The sequence below is a fragment of the Galeopterus variegatus genome, unplaced genomic scaffold (genome assembly GCF_000696425.1).
Source record: "Galeopterus variegatus unplaced genomic scaffold, G_variegatus-3.0.2 Scaffold6389, whole genome shotgun sequence".
NCBI lineage: Eukaryota > Metazoa > Chordata > Mammalia > Dermoptera > Cynocephalidae > Galeopterus > Galeopterus variegatus.
The window spans coordinates 88782-100719 of NW_007732500.1; the positions used below are offsets into that span (position 1 = coordinate 88782).

At 34.7% G+C, this 11938-nt stretch overlaps 1 protein-coding gene across 1 annotated transcript in view; it reads left to right on the forward strand.

The window, feature by feature from the left end:
* LOC103606225 (low-density lipoprotein receptor-related protein 1B-like) overlaps window positions 1-11938 on the forward strand; it is a gene marked incomplete at both ends in the record, with an annotated part of 97508 nt that overhangs the window by 63369 nt on the left and 22201 nt on the right. The window contains one exon of the mRNA XM_008590816.1: window positions 3430-3629. Coding sequence (XP_008589038.1) covers window positions 3430-3629 — 200 coding nt within the window. The remainder of the gene's footprint in view (window positions 1-3429; window positions 3630-11938) is intronic.

The window sequence follows — 11938 nt, forward strand, 5'->3', positions numbered from 1 at the left end:
TGCAATTTTTTTGTTAATAGCATTTAATGGAGAAAACTTTTTTTCACTTTGGTGATATTTTAATTGCAAATGCAAGCACATGTAGAGTAAATACCTAAATAGAACTAAAAGATTGTCGAAATCAATTTGGCTATGTCTTTTTAATGTTACAAAAATCATTAAAATACTGCTTTAATATTTTTATTTGCTTATGGACAATTCTTAAAGATAACATGGCATACAAAAGCACAATTAAATTTGATCAAATTTAATACGTGTGCAAGAAGCTGGCATGAGCATATTACATTTATCAGAAAAAAATGTAGTACGTTGGTGTTCCCAAGATTCAGGGGTCAGTAAGACAAGGACAAATGTTCTGATTTATTTCAACAAGGTAAACTATCTTTTCATTTTTACTTCTTTTTATCCAGTTTCTTCTTTTGTATCTATACAGCTATTATCTCTAGTATAGACAGCAAGGTGCACCTCCATAAATTTAACAGAGAGAAAAGGATTGTAAATAAATTTCCAGAAAATGTATTTCACTGACATAAGTGAAATTTTGCTTTTCAAAAGAAAAATATACAAAAAATAATTCAAGATAAAAAAATGACAACATCATATTCTGAAAGGCTTGCCATCTATTATTACTTGATGATTTAAGATTTTCGAAGTATGTTCAGAATTAATAGAGAAACACAGATGCAATTGCCCTGTGTAAGTTGGCATGGTATTATTTCCAGTCTTGTTTGTTTATAGTTTTGACTCTCAGAGCTCTGTTTGAATCTCTGCTTACAAAATTTTACCTTTTGTTTAGTCCTTATCAGAAATACTTTTCTCTTTTTAAGCACCATGCTTAATTAAGACTGCAATGATATTTTGGCTCCCAAAGTACCTTTTTATTATAATTCATGCATTTATACATACCCAAAAAATGATTGTCAACAACAACAAAAAATGCACGTTCTTTACAATGATTACTTGTGTTAGCCCTGTGTTTGATGTGGTTTTTTTGTTGTTGTTTGTTTTGTTTTTTTCTGAAAACCTTTATTTCTTTTCTAGTGTGTGGTTAAAATATCTGTACATAATTATCTCTGTCTACATTTATGTGAAAAAATTGTTAAGGAATATTTAAAATCTAAACCAATATACCAGTTTTTAAACCATTTAGAATAATTTTCATGCCATATCATTTTAATTACACATCTTCCAAATCTGAATAATAAATTGCCAGGGATTATATTTAGTAAAAAGGAAGGATGAAGTCTAGAAAAACTAATTGGGTTAATAGATTTTAATTTCAGAGTTGGAATACGAAAAGGACATTAAAGTTTCTCTATTTTAAGTGTTCAGTTATATAGATAAGGAAACATATCTAAAAAGAAAAAGTGAGTTTCCTACTTTTAGGATAAAAAAGGCTTAATTATATAGAATGAAATTTCTAAGCAATCTATTACTTATACATTATTTTCATTTTATAGGGTGCAATATTTATATTTAACTCAACCTAATATGAATATTTAGTATTAATATCGACATTATTGTCTTCATTTTACTGTTTTCCCCCTACTGTCTGAAATGTCTTGCTCTGGGCCGGCCCGTGGCTCACTCGGGAGAGTGCGGTGCTGATAACACCAAGGCCCCGGGTTCGGATCCCATATAGGGATGGCCGGTTCACTCACTGGCTGAGTGTGGTACTGAAATGTCTTGCTCTAAGATTTCCAATAATGTAATTTATTTAATTTAATTTAATTTTGGCTACAAAACAAGTCTTAATACATTTAAAAAGACTAAGATCATAGAAAATATGTTCTCTGACCAAAATAACAGAAGGAAATTTAGAAAACTCACAGGTGTGTGGTAATTAAACAACACTCTCCTAAATAAACAATGGGTAAAAAGAAAAATCACAGGGAAGTAAGAGAGTACATTGAGATAAAAATCAAATCACAACATATCAAAATTTACAGGATGCAGGGCAAATGCAGTGCTTAGAGGAAAATTTATATTTGTAAACAACTATACTGAAAATAAGAAAAATCTCAAGTCAGTAATATAAACTTCTACCTTAAGAAAATAGGAAAAGGAGCAAAGTAAAGCAAAAGCAAATACAAGTAGGAAATAACAGAGATCAAAACAGAAATATATGAAATAGGGAATTAAAAAACAATGGAGAAGATCATCAGAACCAAACATTGATTCTTTAAAAAGATTTACAAAGGGCCGACCCCGTGGCACACTCGAGAGAGTGCGGCGCTGGCCTCCTGCCGCGGGTTCGGGTCCTATATAGGGATGGCCAGTGCGCTCACTGGCTGAGTGCGGTACGGGCGACACCAAGCCAAGGGTTGCGATCCCCTTACCGGTCACACGAAAAAAAAAAAAAAAGATTTACAAAACTTGCAAACCTTTATCTGGACTGACCAAGAAAAAAGAGAGAAGACCGAAATTACTAAAATGAGAAGTAAAGCAGGGGCATGGAAGAACAGTCGCTTCTTCTTTTACTCTGTAGTGGGTTCAGAGGAGAGAGACATACTCTTCTTTTTCTGGTCTCTGCTGGTGACTTTCCTTGTGTCACTACAGTCCAGTGTCTGACTGGCCCTTGCATAGTGCCTGTGGCTTCTGCTGTAGTGTTGAGCCACTTTTGCAGCAGCTGTGGCTGTGATGGTGGCTGTGGTGGCCACCTGCATGGAAGTGGGATTTTGGTGTGCTCCTTGTCTGCTTCTGGGTGAAGGAGACTGCCCTTGGATCCTGCCTAGGACTCCAAGTGTGCTCTGTTCCTTGCCTACAATAACGTAATTTAAATCATGCTGATCAGGAGAACTTTCTGTGATGACCAAAGTACTCTGTATCTATCCTGTTAGATATGATAGTCTCTAGACATATGCGATTGTTGTGCACTTAAAATGTGGCTAGTGTGACTGAGGAACAATCCAGTTCATTTAATTTTATTTGATTTTGTTTTGTTTAAACTTTAATCATAGTTGGCTAGTAGCTACCACATTGAACAATGCCTATTTAAACAAATGAAATATATACCTCTGAGAGTTTTTTTTTTAAATTTTACATAGATAGTAAACTAAAAGAAAAAAATATAGATAGATAGATACTTTTATCTTTCCAACATTATAGATGCCTTTTGAAAGTTTACAACTGTTAATTTTGGACATCTATAATTTGTTAATACTTGTAAAAATATCTTATTATATATTTGAGTTTTTATACTACAGGAAACATGTTTAAAATTATATGGATACTTTAAACCATACTACATGTTTAATAAATAAAAAAATCATAAGAAAAATTTGCATTGAAATATGCTTCTTAGAAGTTACAGTTCAGAGAGATACCAAAAATTAATTTGGGAACAGTTGAGCAAATAAGTGAAATATTGTGTGATGTTTTGCTACCAGAGTGCCTCTAAACAAAACGGCTATTGATTTTCTTTCTTAGGTATTTGTATTGGATTGACTGCTGTGAATATCCTCACATTGGCCGTGTTGGAATGGATGGAACCAATCAGAGCGTTGTCATAGAAACCAAGATTTCTAGACCTATGGCATTAACAATAGATTATGTCAACCATAGACTCTACTGGGCTGATGAAAATCACATTGAATTTAGCAACATGGATGGATCTCATAGACACAAAGGTTGGTCTTGTGGCAGAAAGCATTCAGTATTTTACTAGTGCAAGAAATATTCATTTAAAAAGATATATATTTATTTTATGTACTTTTATCGAACACTTTTCTTATTTTAATGCTACATTATTATACTCCTTTATGACATTATTGATAAATTAGAATTAGCTATATTCATTCAGAAATTATATAACTTATGTATAGTAGTTATTTTCACACTCAATGTTTTCTTTAACTATATAAACATGACATGGATATAATGGAAACCACAAATGAACTCACCAAAATATTTTAAATGCAGGTAGCTTTTTAAAGATTAGATTTTTTTCCTGACTAAAAAAGAGAAATCAATTTTCATTGATCTTTAGTGACCTAATGTCACCTCTGTTATCAGGTAGTATTTCCAAACATCTCTTAAATGCAAGTTTTATACAGAGATCCGAAATAAAGCCTACATATTAGTATGGCTTAGCATATTAGGTTGCTTTCTTGTTGGCATTTAGCTTAAGATGAATCCCCCAGAGGAGGGAATAAGGAGAAATAGTGAGGAAGTGAAGATCATTGTTATTTGTCAGATGAGACCCTGCAAATATTTGCCAGTGTGGTGTCCTGAGAAAGATGAAGCCCTGAATTTAAAAAGAAAAAAAAAAAAAAAGGTTAAAGGCACTGAAGTCACACCACTTTATAATTTATCTAAGTCCCTCTTGGTTAATGTTTAAACAAACGTGTCCCTCTAACTAAAATTAGAGGTGATTTTTAAAGTGTAAGGTCATTGAGGTATGACAAGTGTAGCTGGTTGAGTTGCTTACTTAGGTGTTGACATTCCAATTATGGAGATTAAAAAAGTTCATCAGGATGCAATTTGAGTGAAGAATTATTTAAAGATCACTTTAGGATTTTAATTACAGCAAAAGTAATGTTGACAAATCAAAATCACATTTAGCATTCAGAAGTTATATCTCCCCCAAAGAGTAAATAATGAAATGTTTTGCATCATTCGTGGATGATATAATTGAAAGTTTTCTTGTGGTAATCAGTATCTTCCCTATGTAACCATGAACTTGTCCATTTTTAACATTCATATAAAGTTCGGGTTGGTTTGAACGTGTATTACTTGGTGCTAAGATTTTACTATATGATACATTTACACAAATTTTGGTTATATAGATAATCATTTAAAAATATATTGCAGCATCAAATATTTGACTGTTTTTCATTTGCATCTTTGGTGTTTGAATAGCAAAAATTATAGTTAAAAAATGTTAGGTCTATTAGAAACTATTAACTCCATCCCCTGCTTATTATTAAAAAATTATGTCACATATTTTTGTGACTAATGCTGTCAAAAACTTAAAACAAAATTAAATGCATATAAAAGAAGTATGTTACAGTCATGGTATTGGTGGTGACTTTGGGTAGAGAAAAATATGTAGCAGGGAAAAATTGTACTAAATTTATTAAAGAGTAAAATATTTGACTGAAAGATAGTTATGATCTTATTAAAATTTTAAAATTTGATTTTGAAAATACCTTAAGGCTCAAGTGCAGAGAAAAGGAAAGTGAAAGGGTTGCTGCTTTCAAAATGTTTTCTACTGAAGTTTTTCTCAGAAAGACTAATGAAAAATTCATTAAGTGCCTTATCAGACATCTGCCAATACCTGAATGCAGACCAATAATTATCTGGTATTTACTAATGAGGTACTAATCGTAGCCAACCTGAATTATGCCAACTCCACATGCAATAAAAGAAAGAGCCATTTATTTTCCATGTTTGTAAAGAATTAGATTATTCTACTCCTTACATTTGCCCCATAGAGAACGCTGTGGTTTCCTAGTTGCATAAGTGCAGGCAGAAAATGACACTTTTTATTTCATTAACTTTCTTGTTAGTTAAGTCAGTAACATCATTTTTCTTTTAACTAGACCAGCATTCATTATTCTCATTTATTTTATTTGTTAAAACTGGAGTCCAAACTCATCAGATGGAATGCCAGTCACGACAAAGTAATTTGAAAATATGACGAATGTATGGGAAATTGAGAATAATGGCTCTTTTTGAAAAGTTAAATTAAAATGGAGAAAAGTTAACTTTTGAATAAAACTTTGTGGTTTAAAAAAAAAAATTTGCCCAAACATATACTGATTTAAACCACACAGTAATTTCATGTAAGAATTATTTTATTATGATTTGTTCATCCCAAGAACCTCTGAAGTTTCTAAATTCTGTGCCCTAAACAAAAGATCCGATTACCTCCACAATACATGTGACTTGCATTTTACTTGAGAATTTTTTTACCTCTTTCTCTCCTACTTCCTCTACCCCAACTCACCTTCCTACCAAGTCCAAGCACCACATTGCAAAATTAAACTAAAAAAATCAAAAAAATAATTAGTCAATTTATTAGCTTAGGAATATTTAGATGCAATCTTAGTCACATGAACCTCTCTCTAATTCCTGTATGTATATATACATATATATATATATATATATAATCAGTCTACTGGGTTTTGCTACAATAATAACATAATATAATACAATAATACAATAAAATACCATGCATGCTACTGGATGACTGAGTCAGACAGTTTATTTTCAAATTGCATCTTCATTGGTTCATTTTAAAATTTCTCTGATTTCTTCCCTTTATTTCTGCCCATTCATCCATCCATTCATTCAGCAAACACTTACTGATCTTTCTGTGCTATGCATTATGCTAAACCCTAGTCTTATAAAGATGAATAAGTCTTTGTCACCAAAGCACAGTTCATTGGGAAAAACTTATATGCAGGTAAAGACGTAAATTAGATTGGGATTAGAGGTACATTCAAAATATTGCAAAAATGTGGGCAGGAGTAGGAAAACCTTTGCTGAAGTGAGATCTTTGAGCAGCTTAAGAGATTTAGTAAAACCTCTCCATTTAAGGAAAATATAGAAAGAATTCTTCTCACATAGGGAATGGCATGTGTAAAGATGTGATAGAATCTTGAAATAGCATGGGATTTACACAATTCGGCTATGATGGGAAGTTGTATAAGAGGGAGATAATGACATTGGATGAACAAAGACAAATTGGGGCCAGATTGTGACAAGCCTTGTATGCTAAGTAATTTGGGATTTGTCCCTTAGGTCATAGGGAGCTATTGAGGGTGTTTAGTTGATAGAATGCTGTTATTAGATTTGACAACAGTATGGAAAAATGAAAGACCCTGGAAGGGCAACCAATTTAGAGACTGTTGAAATATTTTAGGAAAAAGTGCTTGAAGTGATTATAACTGTGAGAATGAGGATGCAGTGTTAGATATTTATTTAGCAGATAAAATAGGAGAGATCTATAATCTTAAAATAGCAGAAATACTGGCAGTTGAGTTGTAAATATTTAAGTGAATAATTTATATTATTATCCAGTTAGCTAGGGGAAAAGAACTTTTTTTTTTAAAATGTTATCATTTATTTATTTATTTAAATTGAGCCATAGTTGATTGTGCATACCTGTGGGGTACAGAGTTGAATATTAACACCTGTGTGCAATATGGAATGCTCAAATTAGGGTAATTAACATAATCAACATTATACAATTTGTTTTTCATGGCCCTTTACCAATTCCTCCCTAACTCCCTTTCCACTCCCCCTTGCCCACCTCTGGTAACCTCAGGTTTTCTCCTTTTGAGAATTCAACATATTATTATGATTGTTGTATCTTTCCTTTTAAAAATTTATTAGTTTATTTTTTTAGCTCCCACTTAGGAGTGAGAACATGAAGTATTTCTTTTTCTGTGCCTTGCTTATTTCACTTATCACAATTTTTATTAAGTTCATCCATGTTGCTGCAAATGGCAGTATTTCATTCTTTTTTACAGCAGAGTAGTGTTCCATTGTGTAAATATACCACATTTTCCTTATCTAGTCATCCAATGATGGACATTTAGGTTTGTTCCATATCTGAGCTATTGTAAATAGAGCTGTGGTAAACATGGGAGTGCAAGTATCCCTTTGACATGATGTTTTCCATTCCATTGGACATATACCCAGCACTGCAATTGCTGGGTTGTAATGCAGTTCTATCTGTAGTTGTTTTAGGAATCTCCATACCATTTTCCTTAATGGCTTCACCAATTTATAGACCCACCAACAGTGCAGGAGGATACTCCTTTCTCTGCATCCTTGCCAGCATTTGTTATTCTTTGTCTTTTTGATAAAAGCCAATCTAGGGCCGGCCCCGTGGCGCACTCGGGAGAGTGTGGCGCTGGGGGCACAGTGATGCTCCCACCGCGGGTTCGGATCCTATATGGGAATGGCCGGTGTGATCACTGGCTGAGCGCGGTGCAGGCGACACCAAGCCAAGGGTTGCAATCCCCTTACCGGTCACGAAAAAGACAAAAAAAAAAGAAGAAGCCAATCTAACTGGGGTGACATGATATCTCAATGTGGTTTTGCATTTCCCTGATGCTAATTGATGCTGAGCATTTTTCTATGTGTCTGTTGACCATTTTTGATGACTTATTATTTTCACATATATTTGTACATTTTTAAAAGAAAAATACCAAAATAAGTGGAGTGAATCTATAAGTTACAAAGCTCCCTTTTGATAAGAGAATTTTAACATGAGGATCAGCAAAAGAGCCATTCTAAGGTTTTGGTTACACATCCTGCATGGTATCTTTCCCTAAAAAGCACTTCAGAACACCTGATAATTTACCTAGATGAAAGACTGCATATAAGCAAAACTCTTTCTTCCTACTTTCTCTTGAGACATGAAATAAGTCCAATGAAAGACTTATCTACTAGCAACAGTTACATCATAAGTTTGCACTTGTTCCAATAAAGTTGTATCTATACCTGAATTCCTTCAGATTGATTTAAATGGTAGACACAGATAAATTGAATAATATATGAGAGATAAATAAACAAAAACTAAAGCAAACAGAACATAATTACTATAAATCTTATCAAATACAAATACTTTTTGTTTCTTGGGGCAGGAGAGTGAAAAGAGCAATAATGTTGTTTAAAAATGTACACCCTGTCTCAGACTCTTTTGGCTGCTATCCCAAAATATCTTAGAATGGGTAATTTATAAACACCAGAAGTTTATTGCTCATAGTTCTGGAGCCTAGAAAGTCCAAGATCAAGATGGCAGCAGATTCAGTGTCCAGTACAGGCTTGCTCTCTGCTTCATAGATGGCACTTTGTTATTGTGTCCTCACATGACAGAAGGGGCAAGAAAGCTTCCTTGAGACTCTTTTTTTTTATAAGGCATTAATTCCATTCATAAAGGTAAAGCCATCCCAACTTAATCACTTCCCAAAGGCCCCACTTCTTAGTACTACCACATTGGGTAGTGGTGACCCACCAACATACGAGTTTTGGGGGATCATCAACATTCAGACCATATCATTCTGCTCCTGGCCCTCCAAAATTTATGTCCCTCTCACATGCAAACTGCATTCATTTTATCCCGTAGCTCCAAAAGTCTTGTTTTCAGAAGTCTTAACTCCATAGTGTCATCTAAATCAGATTTGAGTGTGACTCAAAGTATGATTCATTGTGAGTCAGATTGTTTTTAGATTGTGAGCCCATAAAAATCAAACATGTATGCACTTCCAGAATAAAATGGTGGGACAAGTATAGGATAGACATTCCCCTTCCAAAAGGGGGAAATAAAAAAGATGAAAGAGGTAATATGTCCTGACTAAATCCAAAACTCAACAGAGAAAACAAAGCTTCCAGAATAATCTTATTTACTATGCAATCCCACCTTCTGGACATGCTACTGTGGGAGTTGGGCCCCAAGGCTCCAGTGGGCTCTATCCTCATAGTTTTGCTGGACACAGCCAACACCACAGCTCTCACAGATTGGTGTCTTGTGCCTGTGGCTCACCCAGTCTGGGGTTGCAAGCTGGAGGCTCTACCAGTCTGGGGTCTTGGGTATGGCTCTATTTCCAGAGCTCTGCCTGGCATCATATCCACAGTGGCATCACCCTCATGGCTTCACTGCAAGCTGGAGGCTCTACCAGTCTGGGGTCTTGGGTATGGCTCTATTTCCAGAGCTCTGCCAGGCATCATATCCACAGTGGCATCACCCTCATGGCTTCAATAGGAAATGGCCTAGTGGGACTCTCTGCTGTAGACCCACCTCTGCCTGGACCTCAAGGCTTTTCAGAGGATCCTTTGAATCTAGGTGGAAGTAGCCATGCCTTTGCAGCTCATGCATTGTGCACCCTGGTGGGAATGGCACCTTGTGGACACCAATAAGATTTATGGTTTGTGCCTTTTGGAGGGGTGGGTCAGGCTGCATCTGGGCCCACATGAGCCACAGCTGGGCTGACTAATGAGCACTGCACTGGAATACAAGAAGCAGAGCCTTGAAATTGTCCTGCTCCCAAGGTCCTGGCATTCTGAGCCTGTGATGGATGGGGCAGCTTTGATGATCTCCAAAATGCCCTTGGGGTAGTTATTCCGTTGCCTTGATGAATATCACCAGGCCTCCCTCCATCCATACTAATCTCTTCATCAAGTGGTTGCTTGGCTGCACCCTTGGTGTACTTTTTCATTTTTTACAAAATGGCCAGGCTGAGAATTTTCCAAATTTTCAAGTTCTGCTTCCCTTTTGATTATAAATTCTGCCTTTAATTACTTTCTCTGTTTTTGCATTTTACTATAAGTCAAGTGAAGCCAAGCAGCTTCTCAATACAGTTTCCATATGTTTAGGTATTTGTTATAGCAACACCTCCACTTATCAGTACCAATTTCTGTCTTAGTTCAGGCTGCTATAACAAAATACCTTATGATGGGTAATTTATTTAACAGCAGAAATGTATTGCTTACAGTTATAAATGCTGGGAAGTACAAGATCAAGGTTTCAGCAGATCTGGTGTCTGGTGAGGGCTCTGTCTGCTTCATAGATAATGCCTTCATGGTGCATCCTCACATGGCAGAAGAAGGCAGCTCTCTGGAGCCTCTATTATATGGGTACTAATCCTACTTGTGAAAGCAGAGTCCTCATGGCATAATCACTCCCAAAGACTACACCTTGTGATACTGTTACATAGGGTAATGTATTTAATCCTATTGCATAGGATAATATAACTTTTGTGGTGGACACCAACATTCAAATCATAGCACCCTGCTTTAGTGGGATAGTTTGATGTTAGTGTATGCTATTTCCAAACTACTTCTCCTGCATATAGAAAAACTTTTAAATCTTATTTGGAAATTAATGTCACAGGATTTCTGAAATTTGAGATCTTTTGTTATTGATTTGATGCATTCATTCCAAAAAGTACAGCCTTTTCTGAATGTATCACCTATAACACAAGTTACAAATATATCCTGAGAAAAATTTCAGCAATACCTTTTCATATCTACCTTAACTTAGAGGTTTCTAGAAGTTTTACATTTAATGAAAAGAAAAGTAAATACCAGAAAATTATATGTAGACCAAAATTTCATTCTGACTACTTGTATCAAAGTAAATAAATTCAGCTTTAGTTCTTCTCATATTCTGTTAGATGTGTCATTGAACTTGAGGTATCTTAGGCAGGTGCTTGGTATCTTGGCAAAAAAAAGGCTGAAAATACTGTGTGAACAGTAATAACAGAAGGATGAGCTAAGAAAAAGTTGTTTGACCTTGAGATTTTAAAGGGGTTTTTTAGTATTTTTTTTTTTCAGAATACCCGTCTGTATATCACTAAATGATTTAACCTCATGTAAAATCAGTTGGCCATGTGCGTATTTTATCCAACATACTGGAAAAATATGTACTCATAACTGCTAATTTCTCTGAAGAGTAATAGTTTCATATGATTCTAAACTATAGTTTATCACTGAACTGTCTTTTATCTTGTGGACAAATTGTTTAAAATTTCATGGAATTATGTTGACTACAGCTCTTCTTTTAAAGGATAACTGTTTCTATATCCCTAGACCTGAAGAGTCTCATATTAAAGTGTCAATATTGTAGTCTAACTCTATTGTTTGTTTATTGCTCTGGGAATCTGTTTGTGTTGTGAGGGGGCAGTTCTGTGTTTGGATTTAAAAATGCAAATCATAACCCATGCAGTGGTAGTCTAATTAATGTTGTAAAAGGAATCTATATCTCAGCATGTTCCTGGTGAAATAGCATATTTAAAGGGTTTGTTCTGAAGGGAGAAAATACTGAGAAAGACAAAGGGAATATTTTGTGCTCATATATCCTGAAACTCAGTAGTTCTTGCATTTGGGTCTTTAGAAAATTTAAATATCTACTGAAGACCACCAAAAAAAAAAAAAAAAAAGAGAGGAAATCTAATAAACACACTCCCACTCCCACTATTTTATA